At 33.9% G+C, this 19,621-nt stretch overlaps 1 protein-coding gene across 1 annotated transcript in view; it reads right to left on the reverse strand.

Annotated features, from left to right (window-relative positions):
* The window catches only part of LOC111049867 (apolipophorins), a 110,969-nt gene that overhangs the window by 26,759 nt on the left and 64,589 nt on the right, over positions 1–19,621 (reverse strand). The window contains exons 30-37 of the mRNA XM_039431347.1: positions 16,953–17,418; positions 10,900–11,129; positions 8,778–8,954; positions 7,232–7,381; positions 5,638–5,803; positions 4,189–4,361; positions 2,433–2,653; positions 710–923 (exon numbers count right to left, since the gene is read on the reverse strand). Coding sequence (XP_039287281.1) covers positions 710–923; positions 2,433–2,653; positions 4,189–4,361; positions 5,638–5,803; positions 7,232–7,381; positions 8,778–8,954; positions 10,900–11,129; positions 16,953–17,418 — 1,797 coding nt within the window. The remainder of the gene's footprint in view (positions 1–709; positions 924–2,432; positions 2,654–4,188; positions 4,362–5,637; positions 5,804–7,231; positions 7,382–8,777; positions 8,955–10,899; positions 11,130–16,952; positions 17,419–19,621) is intronic.

Here is a 19,621-nt window from a genome sequence, read left to right on the forward strand (position 1 = left end):
GCACAAATAAAACAATACTTTACTCATTTTAAAATTCATCACAGAGCATTGAAAGAAAAATACGTTGGTGTTGTCTATAACACTATTTTTGCTCAAAATTAATTTACATTACAGAACCAGGTTTCATGGTAACTGATGATTTCAGATGAAGATGTGGTAGGTGTTACCATGAAACCAGGTTCTGTAATATTTACAGATTAATTAATGTAATTAATTTACATTACAGAACCAGGTTTCATGGTAACTGATGATTTCAGATGAAGATTAGGTAGGTGTTACCATGAAACCTGGTTCTGTAATATTTACAGATTAATTAATGTAATTAATTTACATTACAGAACCAGGTTTCATGGTAACTGATGATTTCAGATGAAGATTAGGTAGGTGTTACCATGAAACCTGGTTCTGCAATGTAAATTAATTACATTAATTAATCTGTAAATATTACAGAACCTGGTTTCATGGTAACACCTACCACATCTTCATCTGAAATCATCAGTTACCATGAAACCTGGTTCTGTAATGTAAATTAATTTTATTTATTTATTTAATCATTCAGAATTACACAACCTACAGAAAAGTACCACAGGCTCACGCCTAAAATTCCAATTTATTGATCAATATCTTTAAAGATACACTACTCTATTCCATTATATTCCTCAATGTATAGATCTAATGGAACAAATTGCTGGAAAAAAATTCAACTAACCTCCACAGAGAATTTCAGGTACTCCTCGAGCACATTGATGAAGATCTTAGTGATTTTCTCATAGCTGTCGCTGAGGATTGGCATGACTCGTTTCAGGGCATCCTTCAACTTGGTGGCAGCTTCGTTGAAGACGGCCAACAAGGATTCGGTCACCTTCGCAACCTCCTCAAGGATAACCACAAACTGTTCCAGGACTACGCTTAGGACTCCCTTGCTGTAACACGAAATTGAAAAGGATGTTATTATGTATAATTGAGACAGTATATGAAACTGACTTGATATTATATCAGTTTACCCATAGACTAAGTACCGTACACATAAAAACAATGGTATTTTTCATTTGTTTCACTAGGGTCAATTGAAAGTTTAATTAAATGGAGTTACTGGTAACCTTTATTGCTTTCTTTCTAGTATTTCTGTATTGGTCTTCTCGTTAAGTAAGACTTATGCTCTTCAATGTTTCTTTCCATTACGAACTGCTTGTCAATGATCACTTCCAAATAAACAAACAAACAAATACCGAAAGCGCTCCACAAACATGAGTAGAAGCTAAGTTGGGCCGTCCACTGGAACCGATTTCGTCCGAACTAGCATTGGCCAAAAACTACCGATCCCCCAACAAAGAAAGGAATAGATGCTCGTCCATTGCAACAGGTTCATACGGCCGTCTCCGGCCGATCAATTTTGCGATCCGAATTGAATGGGATTTTCCGGCTCTATCCGGCTGAGACAGCAAAATGTTCCTAACCTAAAATTTTTTCACAATCTTGTTTGTTTTTGTTTTTTGAAGTTGATCTTCTTTATGAAGTTGTAACTATGGACAATTATATTGATAAGTTTGGTTCAAGAGCATGATCCATTATGGGATATGCAAGACAGAACATCGTCGTGATGTTCAAAGGAATCTGTGGACAAAGATTGCTAAACATCAAATAAGATCTGAAGGAAAGATTATTGTAATGAATAACTAATTTAGTGGATATTTATTAGTTCAATTTTCAAAATCTCAATCATTGTTTATGGTTTTTTTTTGCTATGATAGTAGTTGAATCAATAATTGGCAACCAGCCAACTTCTGAATTAGACTGACGTAAACGGTTCCAATGGACGACCATATTCGGCCGAATTAACGGCCGGCAGATTCGTCCGATCCAACGGCCGAACGGATCGGTTGAATACGGTTCCAGTGGACGGTTACCCTAATAGCCTTGTAAAAAGCAGACTGTTATGTCGTGATTTAAGTATGAGAATCATGATTGGATAAAAAATGTATGAACTTCACTGATACCGATATACTGTATCAGTTAATTGATCAGTTACAGCATAGAGGAGAGATAGCATAAGAAGATATCCCATGGAATAGATCGTTTATACGTTTATGTTTCAAATTTCAATCTGATTTCTTGTTAACTTAAGCCAATCACTGTCGACCACTGTCTATTATTACTGTTTAGGCCGGGTGATAATATAAGAACGGCACTGTATGAGACACTATGAGCGTCACATAGCTTCACGAAAAGCGTTTAACTCTACTTGAACTATTATTACATTGAGTTAACAGTAAAATTTGGAACATAAACGCCCTATACCATGAGCTATCTTAAGCTATCTTTCCTCTATTCTGATACTGAGATACTGTTACAAAAGTAACCAGAGTGGAAGTTATTCGATCAGTTACAGTTACTCAGATAGCTGTTACTGAATAACCGTTCCAGTTACTCACATGTAATCAGCAGCCTCCTGAATGCTCTTTTCGTTGACGACTTCCTCTCTGAGTGCCTTTATCTCCTCGGTGTACTTCTTGACAACCGGCGCAAAGTCGGGAAGGGCCTTCTGGACCACCTCGATTTTGTGCACAATTTCCTTGCCCGATTTCTCGATGGCCGTCTGGAATATCTTCGAGAACTTCTTCACGTTAGCCACGTAGTCTTCGCGGATGAAACCCTGAAAATCACAAAATAATTCATGGAATTGTTCTTAAAATTTACAGTAGAAAACAAGATTTTTAGTGAATTATTATACAAATGAATACCACATGAAAGTAAAACATATAACTTATACTCTGTCCAAATAGGCATGAGCTCTGAAGGATTAGACCGACCCTCCTACTACTGACACACACAAGCGAAGTCTCCTTTTGTGTGTGTGAGTAAAGGGACGGTCTGCCTACCTGTATACTACGTAGTATACATAGTATATCAATGGCGCAGGTAGGCCGGGCATGTGTGCCTACGCGTGGGGGAGCGAGGGTCGATTTAATCTTTCAGCGCTCATAGCAGTTTGGACAGAGTATAGTGGAAAACAAGATTTATATTATTATTTATTTATTTTTACAGTGAATTATTACAAATACTACCACATAGAAGTAAAGTGGACATTCTAGAAATATATGAAAAGACACACTAATATGTTGAAGGATCCGCCTTTATGCGAGAGTCAATAGCCAATGGCAAGAGGAATATATTTCAACATAAGAGGCTTCCAAGACAATAATTGAAAATATAAAAATAAATGGTAGTATCATATTAGAATACATAGTAAGAAATGGATGACTGATGTTATTCGTACATGATTGATTACATAAAAATTAATGAAAAGCCAGAAGTAACAGAGGAAATTAATATTAATTGATAGTTCCCAACTCCAAATCAAATCATCATATATGAATATGGATGAATAATAATATAGCTTTATTCACATAATTAAAAGAAAAAAGCCTCTCTTATGAGACGGACTTGACATACTTGATATATTGACAGACTCTGGATTGAAAAAAGGAAAATTTTATAATTTAAATTATGAGAAATTGTATTTGATGCCAACCCCTTATATACCTCATGGTTGAATAGTGATGAAAAAATTAAACCAATATTGTAGTCAATAGTAGCATTGTTTGACAAATTAATTATAGAATGTGATCTCATTGAAACCTTGATGATATCTAGAAAATAAGTAATAGAAATTTAATATAATATTAGTATAATACAGGACAGTATTTTTAAAACATTCCTTACAAAATACTCTCATGAAATCCCAAGAACTGAAATAGTAAATCCAGACAATGAAGAATTATGACAATGAAAAAATAATGACAATTTGTATAAAAAATAATTTGAATTAATGAAGGGTTAATAACTTTAGTTACTGATGATTTAATAAAAGCTAATCTACAAAAAAGTATGAAGACTAAGAAATTGTCAAAAAACCACTGATTTATTGATAATTAGAAAGACCGGTTTCGGGTATTACACCATTGTCAATGTCTGATAAACTTTATCAGAGTCTTTCTAATTATCAATAAATCAGTGGTTTTTTGACAATTGCTTAGTCTTTTTCATTCAATATGAATAATTACCACAATATCAACTTCTCAACTACACAAAAAGTATGAAGGATAGGATTTGATTTTAATTATTTTACAGAAATACACCAGAAATAGTTTTATATTTCATCAAGGATTTGAAGTGTTGTCTACTTACAACGAACTCCTTAAGGTTGTTAGTGTTGTAGTTGTACTTGGACTTCAAGAAGTCACCCTCGTTGAGAGACACCTGCAGATGACCCAACTCCTTTCCAGCGAACGAGTTCTTGAACTCGGCAATTTGTCCCATAGCATAGCCCAACTCTGCCTCGAATTTCTTGTTCTTGCCGGCTGAAATTCAATCAGAATCATTGTAGCCACGTATCAAAACACATTTCATAAATTTATTTATTTATTTACAATGCAAATGACACTAATGTAATAACATCGAAAGATAAAATAATAAGGTAGTCCTTGTGCTATTTTTCTTCCAAATGGTGATGAATAAGACAGCTCAATAATAAGGCAATAAACGAATGAGTATCATTAATTTATAGTGAGGTTCACGTTATAATGTGGCAGTGGAGAAAGATAGTATTTAATTCAATTTTATTTTCCAAAAACATGATACACGAATATGAAATACAATATGCAACATATTTTGGTATCCCCCTACGAGACTAGTGGATCAGCGTTACTGATTCTCTGCCTTGTCACTGCCTTCTATAGAGGATAGCTAATATCGGTATATGAAATACAATGTATAACATATTTTGGAATCTCCCTACTACTCTATTAGATCAGCGTTACTGATTCTCTGTATTGCCACTGCCTTCTATAGAGGATAGCAGATATCGGTAAATTATTTAATATAATATTCATTCTTGTTTAAAACAATCAATCTTATTTCATTTATCAAGAAAATATTATATTTTCTCATGATTCAATAATACATTTTCATAATTGGGATAGAATATTTTGGTATAGTGAGGTCCACGATATAATGGCAGTGTTTGATTAGCAATGGTATTGCTATCCTTGTCTATCATTCAACAAACCAGATAGCGCTGTATCTTTCTCACTTTTCTCTGATGCCAGATCGTCTTTTAAAAATATAGAATTAAAAATTAATTAATAGAATATTTTAATAATTTGATTGAATGGTATGAGATGTTGTGTTATTTCTCCATAATTGAAAGAATAAGTGGTAAAACACCACAACTATGAAGTGGTCTTACTTTTAAAGTGGTATTGACAATATCAACGTCTTATTCTTTCAAAATATTTCAACTCAATTATGAAAATTCATTATGAAATTATTGAAAAATATATTTTCTTGCTTAATAAAATATAATTGATTATTTTAAACGACAATGAACAGTTAATATTACATCAATAAACCTGTATCAGCTACCGTCTATAGAAGGCAATGACTAGACAGAGGATCGGCAACGTTGTTCTTCTATCTTTCTCCACTGCCATTATAACGTGGACCTCACTATAGAATTCAAGTTCAGCTTTATTCAAGAAAGCGACCCTTATTTATTTATTTCAAGGAATGAGTTGATTTATTTATTAAAACAACAGGTTGATATGTCTCCTTGAAATGAAAGTTGGTGAAACTCACTCTTGTCGAAGATGAAGTAGTACTTGAGCGTGTTGTGGTTCTTGATTTCGACGCTTTCAGAGTACTTCTGGCCGAGGAATTCGTATTCGCCGGTGTAAGTGTAGTCGTTTCCGCTTGATTTCCTCTTCACCACCATGCTGGCCAGGGTGTGGTCTGGGATTTTCACCTAAAATAGCACACAAAATTACAGTTGTAACCTGATAAAATCTGTAGAATATTATAGAAATTCGTATTGTATTATTAACACAGAGACAATAAACAAGTGAAACTACTACATAAAATATCTAGACGATGAAATTGAATTAAGCCATTTGAGAAAGATTGTTTTAAAATTATCATTGGGCCCGTTCTGTGTACATAGAATGTGGTAAATTGTCCGATTCACAATTTACCAGGTAAAAAGTTCCGCGTACCATGGAAAGAATTTTGACAGATTCTGTACCAGAAACCAGTTCCAGCTCCAAGTTCCTTCCCCACAGTCGAAACGTGGTAAATTGTTCCAACGAGGTACAGTTCCAACTATCCGAGCTCTCATTGGTCGATTGAATTTTGTAGTCTGCTTGCTTCTCTGCTGCTGCGCATGCGCTGATAGTTTGTTTACCATAGCATAGCCATAGAATACATAACAAACAAAATTATGTTTGATAACCATTCGTTAAATGAATTTTTCTCAATAGAAAATTTGAGAGTAGTGGAATGAAAGAAATGCACACTTTTCTAGACGGTGAGTTTGTAAAACAGCCTTTCTTCATTCACGCAGCTAGTAAACGACACATTTTAGTGTAAATCAACTTTTATATGTGCGCGCCAAAAGCTTGAACCAACGATTTTGAAATGGCGTTCCATGGGAACATTTTGCACTAGTCACGTGATGGAACAATTACGATTGGAACTGGAATAATTTACTGTACACAGAACGTACACATTGGAGTTCACATTGATTGTGCTGATTACAAAAAAGTAATGATAGAAAATTGGACTCTTGAATTTCTTGTTCAATGAAAAATGATATGTTTTATCCTTGACCAATAGCAGTACTCGCCTAATAGTATAAATTCTGCTGCTCTTGTATTTAGTTTTAGTTTATCAGAGATTGACAATGGTGTAATAACCGAAACCGGTCTTTCTAAGTATCAATAAATCTGTGGTTTTTGACAATTTCTTTAACTTTTTTATTCAATATGAATAATTACCACAATATCATCTTCTCAACTATACAAAACGTCGTATGGAAGAGTTCTTGACTCTTTATCCTTGAAAAGCATGTCAGTAATAGGATCATTAAAATTCCTTTTATTGAAGTATTTGAATTCTATATCTCAGAATTAATAGTTTTGTCTTCTGGCTTGTTTAGAAATCAACAGATATTGCCAAGTAATTTTTAGAGCTAAGCTGAAGAAATATCTGATAGGATTGTCCTTATATTCATTCGAAGAATTTTTACAGATTTGATTGTATTGAATTTCTTATAGACTGTCTCTAAGTGTTTTGATATTTTATTATATATGACGTTATTCAATGTATCTGTACATTTGTTGAATAAAAATATTTGAATTGAATTAATCTTTACCAATTACTCTCAAGTGATACTTACACTGTAGATAACTCCAGTGGGGTTGACTTCAATCTTGGTGGAAGCCTCTCTCTTGGTCTTCTCACTGTCCACATACGAGCAGACAAAGTCGTACTTCAGTTGCGACGACTTGGTCGAAGCAATCACTCTCTTGCAGTCGAATTCGATCAACTGCAAAAACGAACACAATCCAATCAAGCAATCTCTGAAAAATTAATTTTCAAAAACCTGCTATAAGAAAATTAAAACAAAGTGATTCCAATAGAATATTTCCTGTGTTCTCATAAGGTAGTTGAAATTATGAAATATGAAGATAATTGGATAGAAATTAGATTATCAAGGACTTGATGCAGGGGGAATGATTGATTACAATGATAACAAATCCTGAAACTTAGCGTTTCAACTCAATCTACAAAGATTATTGACCGAGCGAAGTGAGGTCTAAGATTCAACTCGACGGTTTGGCACTTCTCTTAATGTTTGAATGTTTATATGTTGCGCATTTTCGGCGAAACACGGTAATAGATTTTCATGAAATTTGACAGGTATGTTCCTTTTTGAATTGCGCGTCGACGTATATACAAGGTTTTTGGAAATTTTTCATTTCAAGGATAATATAAAAAAGGAGCCTCTTTCATACGCTAATATTAGAGTAAAAATCAGACTATAGAATTATTCATCATAAATCAGCTGACAAGTGATTACACAGATGTGTGGAGAAGCCAGTCTATTGCTGTATTTCCATAAGGTGTATAATTTCAATCAGGTTGGATGAGAATACTGCGTGAGGTCTACTGTTCAGAGAACTACTAGTTATTAATATACTGTACATTTTTAAAAAGAGAAATACTATGAGAGTAAGAGATAGTGGCATAGTGCCCTTAATCAGCAGATTTGTTAATTGGTACCATCATAAAGGTGAACATGCTTACATCATTACACAGAAAATTCCAAACAAATTTGATTTGATTTCGTGCAACTGGTCGCAGAAAATAAAACTTATAACTCTCAAAAATAAAGTGGGAATGTCAATTTCAACTCATTTTATTCTCAAACTCTATTAATAAGTTTCACGAAAATCCTGGTCTGCTGAGGGCCTCATGCACCAACTCGGTTTCAACGGAGTTTGATCAGATGTTGATTTAAAACCGGAATGAAACACATTATGATAAATGTGGTCATAATTACATGTAATTGTAGATTAGCGGCAAACGTATATGGTGCATAAGGGTAGTATTCACCATCTCGGTTTAAATAGAGATTGGTCAGCTTTTGGTCGGAACGAGGTTTGTAACACATTAAAATAAATCTGACCATATTTTCAAGTAAACTCAGATTGGCGATATATATAGATGGTGAATAAGGCGCTATCAATATTTTCGAACTACTACATTAATAATTATCATAAAAGTTTTGGTCTTCTAATCTACCATCTCGGTTAGAATTGAGTTTTATCATTTGTTGAATTGAAACCTAAATGAAACATATCATAATAAAATGTTATCATATCTTCAATTAATCGTCGTTTAGCGTTGAAAATAGATCACGGTAACTGCGTTTGACTTACTCCTCTAACAGTGAACGAGTCCTGGGCGCTGAACGATTCCTTCTCCTTGGACTTGACGGTCTTGTAGTGGACGGTGACCTTCTGCTCCTTCTTGGCGAAAACGTCGATTTCCAGTTTGGCGTCAACAATCTTGTTCCAGTTGTCGAAGATGGTAGTGTGTCCAGAAATCACGAGGTCCTGAAACAGAAACAAAAAGTTATCAACAATTGAAAACAGTCAATTGGATTGAACAGTAGCATGATATCAGTAGAACTCAAACGCTCCAGAATATGCTGTATTTAGACAAGATTTTATTTTCATGTTTTCCTCCTAAGGTCTTCCAAGTCTCAGGCACGGTGGCACAAAAGCCGGTTAAATTTTAACCGTGATTAACTTTACAAGAACCAATCAGAGAACGCGTTTTTGAAAAGACGGCTTTTCTGATGGCTCTCGTGGAATTAATCACGGTTAAAATTTAACTGGTTTTTGTGCAACCGGCACTCAAGGTCTCAACTCTTATGAAATTACCCTGATTTGTGTTGGGCGGGTTGCCTATCCTACTCCTTGTATTCTATAATAGTCCTAATAAGTTGGACTAAGCCTTACTATATGAGGTCCACATTTTAATGGCAGTATTAGATTAACAATCGTCTTGCTATCCTTGTCTATCATTCGACAAAGCAGATAGCGCTCTCCTTTTCTAGTTCTGTAATTAATTATCCTGCTTTATTCAGTTATTACTGTTTTACTTTTGGTGTAATGACAATGGTGTAATAACCGAAACCGGTCTTTCTTAGGGCCGTTTGCACAGTATAGATTGCTAAACTCGATTAAGTTAATCGAGTTTAAGTTAATCCGAAAGTTTAAACTTGAATCGGTTTTCTCAGTGCATTTACTAATCCAGTTTAATTTAAACTAGTTTAGCGTTAAGTTGGTAATAGAATGTCATCGTTTATAATATCAGGAAGGCTGATTTTTACAGGAAATTTGTTATTTTGTTTACAAACCATCAGTAAATTGAGGTTAAGTAGCTACTATTTCCTTGTTCAAAATCCATAGAGCTGTAAGCTGTACAGTAATAAAAGTGAAAAGCGATCAAGAAATTCTTCAAAAAATGATGAAATGCTATATTACTATTAGATACAAACTTATATTCAGTAGGCACCAAAAAATATATTTTTTAAAATGTTTTTGAAAAAGCGATTTTGTTAAATCTACTACTCGTTTATTGGGAATCTCTGGAAAGCAAAATATCTTAGTTTTGTGTTATTAAAAATATGTTTCCTAATCAAAGACCATTGTAAAAAATAGTCCTATTTTCTATCAAGTGGTTTATCTAATCAAATACTTGATTAGCAGTTGCTTTACTCAGCAAAACCGTTAAGAAAATTCTCTATCATCCCAGAAATCTAAATCATTCGTTTTTGCCCAATTTTTCTTAGTTTTAAAATTTCTTCAGTCATCTTTATCAATCGCATTAAAAACTTACATCAATTCCTCCATTATAATTATTTTAACATTCAAATAATGATTCACTAAAACTTAGATATTATTATCGTCTACAGTAGCATTAAAAACAACCGTCGAAAAATAATTTACTATAAGCTATTTTCCCATCAAATCTTTACAGATGTTAAGTTAATCCAAATTATTTGGTTTAAACTTTCCCAGAGTTTAAACTCAATACAGAGTTTAAACTGATATTGTGCAAACGGAATTTTAGTTTAAACCAAAAAAAATCCAGATTTGGTTTAAGCTTCAGCTTAAACTTACACTGTGCAAACGGTCCTAAGTATCAATAAATCTGTGGTTTTTAACAATTCTTAGTCTTTTTCATTCAATTACTGTTTTACACAGTTATTCTGCCTCAGTTATCCTTTTTTCATGAGATATATCATATATTGTTTTCCATTCTCAATACAATTTTTCCCATTTCAAAACATTTCATTTTCATTACATGTTTCTCTAATTTACCATCACATATTTCTTACCCAGTTTCACATATTTTTCCTCTAAGAGTTTCCATTGAAAATTTCAAATTAATTTCTCTCAACTTTTTTAGAATTATTTTCACCTAATTTTCCCTAAAACTCAAATTTCAACTCAACACTTCCACCCTTTTTCATTTCAACCCCTAACTCACCTTTCCTAGAGCAGGATGGCTAGCCTTGAGTTCACCACTGAACGATCCACCCTCGCCGCTCTTGGCCACATCGGCATGGAACGACAGAGAGGTCTTCTCTTGCGGTGCCTTCTCCTTGTTCAACCAGAGTGATGCCTCCAGCACAACCACGCCCAACTTCTTTTGGCTCTTGGGCAGTTCGTACTTCACTTCGGCGGCCACTGTGCGCTTGGGAAGGGTAAGGACGGCACCTGAATCACAAAAAAGAGAAAGAGATAAGATTGGATAGAATGTGAATGATATGGAGATAATTTTAAACTTTTGATAATTTGGTTTTGAATTTTTTGGAGGTAAAAATTGGAAGAGCTATAGTGAGGTCCACGTTATAATGGAAATGTAGAAAGATAGGAGAACAACGTTCCCGATCCTCAGTCTTGTCAATGCCTTCTATAGACGGTAGCTAATACTGCTTTATTGATGTAATATTAACTGTTCATTCTCGTTTAAAAAAATCAATTATATTTTATTAAGCAAGATATTATATTTTTCAATAGTTTCATAATGAATTTTCATAATTAAGATGGGATATTTTGTTAATTAATTATTATTTCTACATTGCTAAAAGAGGATCTGGCAACAGAGCAAAGCGAGGAAGAGATAGCGCTATCCGCTTTGTTGAATAATAGACAAGGATAGCAATACCATTGATAATCAAACACTGCCATTATAACGTGGACCTCACTATAGCAAAGATCAGTTCTCCTCTTCAAGATTATGATATCTATTATTACAGATCATTATAATAATTGAGAAAATGAGGTTATAATTGAATAGTGAGATGATTACCATTAAAATTTGAAAGAGGAAGCTAAAGAACAAGCTAAGCTTAGTTTTCTCTTTCAGATTATCATATAGATTATTTCATTGATGACATAAATTATAATTGACAATTTTGACCACGACTGACAACATTGATAATTGATAATTTTGTGAATAAATTATTGATTGTCTTTATTAAGGGCGGAGCCTTCCGTATGAGAAAAAATATAAAATTCAGGGTTTGAATGACACCAAAAACAGAGGAAAATAAGGTTGAAATAAATGAGAGAATGATAGGTATAGTGAGATCCACGTTATAACGACAGTGTTTGATTAGTAATGGTATTGCTATCCTTGTCTATCATTCAACAAAACGGATAGCGCTATCTCTTTCTTGCTCTGCTCTGTTGCTAGATCGTCTTTTAACAATGTAGAATTAATAATTAACAAAATATTTTCATCTTATTTATGAAAGTACATTATGAATTTATTGAAAAATATAATTCATTGCTCAATAAAATATAATTAATTGATTATTTTAAACGAGAATGAACAGTTAATATTACATCAATAAACCTGTATCAGCTACCGTCTATAGAAGGCATTGACAAGACTAAGGATCGGGAACGTTGTTCTCCTATGTTTCTAAATTGCCATTATAACGTGGACCTCACTATAGATGATTGATTAACGACACAAAGACGACAATAAGTTTATAATTGAGAGAATGATAAGGAGATGATTCATTATTACCTTATTTATGAGGGATCTCATTTTTATTAAGATGAGAAATAATATAAGAATGTGTGCATAAGAGATTCAACATTCATTCTCCAATTGAAATATTTCAATTTAATCCCAGACCAAGCGTTTGGAAGTTATCTGAAGTCTAAATTAAGAACTTATCTAACTATCTTTTAAGAATATGACTTAACTAACTTTAAGTCTAAACTAAAGTCTAACTAAGAAGTCTTAAGTCTGAATTAAGAACTTGCTACGCTCACTCAGTCAAGTGAGCTAGCTGTCTTGGAAAAACTAATTTAAAAAGATTTTTTAATTCTCCTTCATACTGAATCCTTGTGATGAAAGTTTTTAATGGACTTTATGTGTTGTTATAAAGGTGATATATAGGTATTTATTCCACATGGAATAAAAGTGACTTAATAAAGACAAACCCACTAAATGATTATGATATAGAGACTTGAAGAATAGTTTCCTTCACCAAACAGTCATATTTCTTAAAAGTTTCTAAAATATTGATTCCAGAGAATCCAGACATTATGTCAATATTAGATGGAAATCTATTCATCAAGGCAAGATCTAATAAAAATTATCCAAGTTTAAAACAATTTATCTAATACAACGCTCATGTTCAAGAGAAGCTGACATTTTAATATGAACAATAGTTATTTACATTGTAATACACATTAATATTAGACTAGGTTGCACCAAGCAAGATCAATTATAATTTTGGGTCATATAATAAAATTAAAAGTTTGTGCAACCAAACTAAAGAAGATCAAATTCAAACAAGAATTAAAATACATTATACATTTTAAAAAGCATTTTATTGCTACTTTTTCCATTATGATCTCATCAAATTTTATCATTATAAATGGTACCACATCTACTTCACCCCTTCTTGATACAGGGGCCTCAACAAGTTATACGTCCCAAAACACCCAATATCACCCGACACATAATCCTGTATATTGGACTCCAACACCCATACCCTATCTTCAAACCCGGGTGCTATACAAGTCTGAACCCGGGGGGTCCCCGTATTCTCAATCACCTCAAAGTTCCCACTGCTGAAAGACGACCACGTACTCCATCTATAGATCGTGTTATCACCTTGGTATCTAAAAAAAACATTCGGCCCGTTATCGTTACCTAGCAGGACAACTTTCGAATTTTTGTGACCCAAATTCTGTACCGGACCTGTTTCGTTACAGTCTTTCAAATCGTTTGTTTTAATCGAATACAAATCTCGGCTTTCCAGGTAGGTTAAGACCAACTCGTGTTCGGAAACCGATTTCCTCACATTTATCATGTAAGTAAATTTCTGGGTACACCGCAACTTAGCTCCGCTGATAATTTAATTTGACTACCTAGTTTCTCATTCAAATCATACATGATTATCGCTCTAGCTCCAGCATCACTAACATAAATACTCGCTCTTCCATGACCAAACTCACCTGTAATAAACTCTAACCGACTCTCTTTAGTCATCATGGGTGTTACATCGATTATATGTTCATTTTTCCCGGTTGTCACATCTATTCCCAAAATTTTCGGCTTACCAATCCTTCGGGGGGTCTCCAAGGTATCAACCACCCCAATATCTAACACCCACAACACCTTGTTACAATCTAAGAATATATCTAGAGCATTCACTATCTTCACAGTGCTATTCTCCTCATGCATTTCCCAATTAGGATAGGGTTCCAACAGAGGCCAAACTGACAGAAATGTTTTGATATTTGAAATTCCCAATGAAAACGGGACTCCAGGTCTGAATCGAGGGTACGTTATTATGGCATTGCTGTCATCCATTTGGAATCTTGTGGGAATCATATTTTTTGCGATATATTTTCCGGACAATTTTGCTTCCTCCATGTATTCTTTGGAAGGCCATTTTATGTTTTCACTGTTCAACGCTATGCCGTTCATTAACAAAGGCCTGGTGTAGCTGCTAAGAATTTGGGAGTTTGTTGATAAAACATACTGTAGTAGAACACAGATTATGAACGTCTTTTCCATCCAATATAAAAATGAGAGCTTTGAATGGCTTTCATAAATAAAATTTAGGGTTTGAAAAATAGGGGTTTCAAGTATTGCTGAGTCCAGTCTTTGATAGAATTAAGTTAAATCACATAAACTTGTTTTTTAGTTCAGTTTGCTGAGTCCAGACTTTTATAAATTAAGTTAAATCACATAAACTTGTTTCTTAGTTCAGTTTTCTGAGTCCAGACTTTTATGAATTAAGTTAAATCACATAAACTTGTTTCTTAGTTCAGTTTTCTGAGTCCAGACTTTTATAAATTAAGTTAAATCACATAAACTTGTTTCAGAGTTCAGTTTGCTGAGTCAGTCTTTTATAAATTAAGTAAATCACATAAACTTGTTTCAGAGTTCAGTTTGCTGAGTCAGTCTTTTATAAATTAAGTTAAATCACATAAACTTGCTTCTCAGTTTAGTCTTTAAAATAACCGACAACGGTTAAAGTTAAAAGTTCAGTCACACACTATAAATTTAAATCATAAAGTCACATTGAAACTGATACCATATATTTATCATCTAAACATGAATTATTGGAAATTTTAAATCACTGTAATTTGTTTGATTTGAAGACGAGTTGCCATCCATGAATTTTACATAGTTGATTATAAAAGTTCTTGATTGACTTGACATTAGTTCTGTCGTTAGGTTTACTAGAATTCTTTCAAAGAGGTAAAAATAATCCTTCCTTTTTAAGTTTACATTAAAACTTGAAAAATAAACGGTTTGGTAAAATATAGTTGACTTTTTGTTTAAAACATTTTACTGATAAAAACAGCATCAAGTGTTTTGATTACTGAAACATATGCTATAATAATATCAACTGTTTCTAGTAGAAGGGGTTTGTTCAATACCTACTGTTAGAAGTAATAGTAGGTATTGGTTTGATACCATAATACTGATAAGGGGCGGGGGGTAAATATGACATCTGTTCTCGAAAGTTAGGAGTTTCCAACGTTAGTAGACAGGCTTTCAACTAAGGCTGGTTAGTTAAGACAAGACTAGTCACAATACTTCACATAGTTGACATATTTGCAATGACTATCAGTGTCAGTTGCGGCATAAAGTATTGTGACTAAACGTGTCTAATCCTGTCTTGTCTTGTCTTAACTATCTGGTGTGCGCCTGGCCTAACTTTGAGAAGTTTCTGAGAGCAGAATGAATATATATTATGAACTGTACATATTCTAGCATTGTAATATTGTTGGATTCTTTCATTTTTTTAGGTTGATGACCACATGAGCTTTAGACTGTGCGTGGGTAATTAGACGGATGATGATGATTATGGAAGACGAGTGGACTTACAGCTTTAGGCATGTTCAGAACCACTGAGTGCCGGTATCCGAGCTCGATATTTAGCTAATTTCTAGACTTTAAACAGCTGGAGTCAGAAAATTGGCTTTCCAAAACGGGGCGTAGTCGCAGTTTTTATGATAATCTTTATTTTCTCATTTCTATAATTTGGAAACGTTATTCATTGACGAAATGAAACATTCCTAAATAATTCATAATAGCTGAAACTTTACACTATTTTCTCTTTATTTTATTTTGTGTTCAATTTTGTAGTTTTTCGAAATTTAATTAAAACGTTGACTGCGACTATGACTACAACTACGCCCCGTAGTTTGAAACGTTGTTTCGGATGGACACGTTAAGCCGTCGGTCCCGGCTGCCTAAAAAGCAGTCGTTAGGTCATGTCAGAGGCCCTGAAATTGATCAGTTGCGACCTGAAAACTCTGACACCAGACCTGAGCCAGCCAGGTCACACGATATTATTATTAGGTATTATTATATTACGCCCCGTTCCGGAAAGCCAGTTTTCTGACTCTAACTGTTTAAAGTCTAGAAGTTAGCTAAATCCCGAGCTCGGAAACCAGCCCTAAATGGATAAATAAATAATATTCTAAAGATACAGGCCTGAAACTGTTACATGGATTCCAAATACATTTTTTCTAACAAGTCGATGAAACCTTGGAAGAGATTTAATCAACCAATCTTAACTTCTGACATTGGCTGAATGGAATTCTCAAATAATAAAACTATAGTGAGGTCCACGTTATAATGGCAGTGTTTGATTAGCAATGTTATTGCTATCCTTGTCTATCATTCAACAAAGCGGATAGCGCTACCTCTTTCTCACTTTGCTCTGTTACCAGATCGTGTTTTAACAATGTAGGATTAATAACTAATTAACAAAATATTTCAATTATGAAAATTCAATTTGAAATCATTGAAAAATATAATTTCTTGCTTAATATATTTGATTATTTGAAATGAGAATGAACAGTTAATATTACATCAATAAACCTGTATCAGCTATCGTCTATAGAAGGCATTGACAAGACAGAGGCAAGGGCAACGTTGATCTCCTATCTCCACTGCCATTATAACGTGGACCTCACTATAACTTCTGCCATTAGCTGAATGGAATTCTCAAATAATAAAACTAGATAAATAAATTTAAAATCACTCACCAGCCTGGTTCGGCTGAATGAAGATGTGGTACTTGATCTTGCTCTCGGGGTTCCTCTGCAGTTCAAAGTTGTGATCCAAAATGAATCCGTTGCGCTTAGTGGTGATTTTTACACTCAGATCGTCGGTGGTCTTGAAAATCTTGCTCAAATCCAGGTTCACGTTGAACTCATACTCGTAGTCCTGCAGACTGTACTTCTTGACCTTGGAGAAGATCTCAGCCTTGGAACAGTCGGAGCCGGCTTCCTTGCAGTAGGTGCGCTTAATGTGGAAAACGGTGGCTGTCATCTTGCTGTAGACGTCGAAAGTACTCTTGCCGTAACCTACGTTGACCTTGATGGTGTTTCCATCTTCACCGTCGCTATCAGCTGTTAGGCTGTCGCGGGTGTACTTGAATTTGAGTGGATGCGTCTGGTCACCAATTGTGATGCTGCCCGTTCCGTCGACTGTCTTGGTCTTGCCGTCATCCTAAAATAAAGTAATAAAATTCAATTAAAAAGAATAACTAGTAGTTTCAAGTTTCAAGTTTTTATTGGGCCAGTTGAACATAGAAGTTACATATAGCCAAGTCAATTCACATATAGACAATTCACATTGATGAAACCTACAATAAATTGCACAGGTAAAACACATACAATAGACAATAATAAATAAAACAGATCAGTTAAAGCAAATTTACAATTAGATCAGATAATTTAGTGGTCTCCTCTACTTGGGTATTGATAGACGAAAAAACATAATATTAAATTGACTAGGGTGTTGTGATCAGCAGTAATGAATTCCTCTACAGAATAAAAGGATTCACAATCAACCAGGATCTAAGTACTTGGAGAAAACGTTTATTTGGCAAGGATCTAACTTGAGTTGGTAGCAAGTTATGGAATTTGTAGCCTATAACAGGGTAGCTCGATTTAGACTTTTCAAGTCTGCATCTTGGTATATAATATATACTCTCACGGTTTCTTGTGAAGTGACTGTGAATGTCACACAGTACCCTTGATGTCACATGCACAAAAGCCGGTTAAATTTTAATTTATTCTTTATTCATTTAAACAATAAGTACATCATCAAAATGATAGGGAGAGGAAAAATAAGGTAACCTTGTGCTATTCCTCTACCAAATTTAGTTACCACATAGTCCGAAATAGGTTAAGTCTAGTAGTTCTTCAATTCACAAAATTTTCAGTTCTCAAGTATTTTCACAAAGTAGATTTTCAAATTTAGATGCTTCGAAACTTAACATGAAAGAAATATTTCACATTATTATAACTAAAATAGGAAATATTCACATAATCACAAGAAAGCCTTCTCTGAATCGTTCTCGTGAAATAATTAATCACTATAAAAATTTAACCGGCTTTTGTGCAACCGGGTCTTATTATAATATTATTTCAAACCCGACTAGTTTTGGCAATAATGGCATTATCGAGAGTTTATAATTAGTGTTGCTGATTCTCTGCGTTACCACTGTCTTCAATGGTATAGCTGATTCCCGTATATCTGATGTAATATTAATATTATTTGCTGATTTGTATTGATAATGATCAACACAACTCTGACCAATCGCCGTGTGAGAGTGTAAGAACGGCCCAATAACAGACTAACAGCATCACATAGCTTCATGGAAAAGAACATTGACTATCACCTCAAGTTAACAGTGGAATTTGAAACATAAATGCGCTATACCATTGGATACCTTCTTATGATATCTTTACTGTATGCTATTACACTGTTTTTTTTGTAAGAATAGAATTTTATAAGTTTGATGTTACCAAATATCAAAAACTATATTGTGATATTATACTTTGGAAAAAAGCAAAATAAGCATTTCTCAAAACATATTTTGCTTTTTCTAATGTATCATAATTATAAACAGGGCACAAAACAAAACAAGTTTTCTTAACAAAACAAAAACGTTTTCTTTAATTATAAAGTCATTAAGCGCGGTGGGTTTTGTAAACCTTGTCTTAATCATCTTCCAGGATAAAGAACATTAATTTTTTATGTGAATTTTTTGGTATAAGGCGTTTATGTTCCAAATTTCACTGTTAACGTCGAGCGCTTAGCTCTAGGGACAAACTAATTCCGCTAGATCGCTCCAGCTGTACTATTCACTTGCTGCCCGAGCATAGCAGGTGTAAAACCGTGCTTTAAAGGTACACATACCAGCGGCTATTATTGTGTCTATAAAATAAGTTTAAGCATTAACTTTATTCATCAAGAACAGCGCTACAAGTTGCTATGAATTTGAAGTCTATAGAACGAACATTGAATGTGAAAAAGGAGTTTGAAATGCATGAAAATTTAATTTTTTTCAGATTTTCAAAAACAAAGTTGATGTAATTTTTGCTATATTGAAGAGGAGACTTGCATATTTTTCTCAAAATTTTCTGACCAGTAGTTTTTGTAGGGTATGTGTACCATCTGCCACGAAAAAGTGACTTTGAAGCCCTATTGTTAGCTAACAGAAGCTGATAAAAATATTTCAATTGCATAGATTATGACCTAAGAACCTGTCCAATAGATTAGAAAAAGAAAAAATATATTGAATGCACAATCTTAATGCAATGGTGATAGCTCTTCTTCGTGAAGCTATGTGATGCTAGTAGTCTCTCATACTGTGCCGTTCTTACACTCTCACCCAAACAAAACAGTAATAATCGATAGTAAT

The sequence above is a fragment of the Nilaparvata lugens genome, chromosome 6 (assembly GCF_014356525.2).
Source record: "Nilaparvata lugens isolate BPH chromosome 6, ASM1435652v1, whole genome shotgun sequence".
NCBI classification, from domain to species: Eukaryota; Metazoa; Arthropoda; class Insecta; order Hemiptera; family Delphacidae; genus Nilaparvata; species Nilaparvata lugens.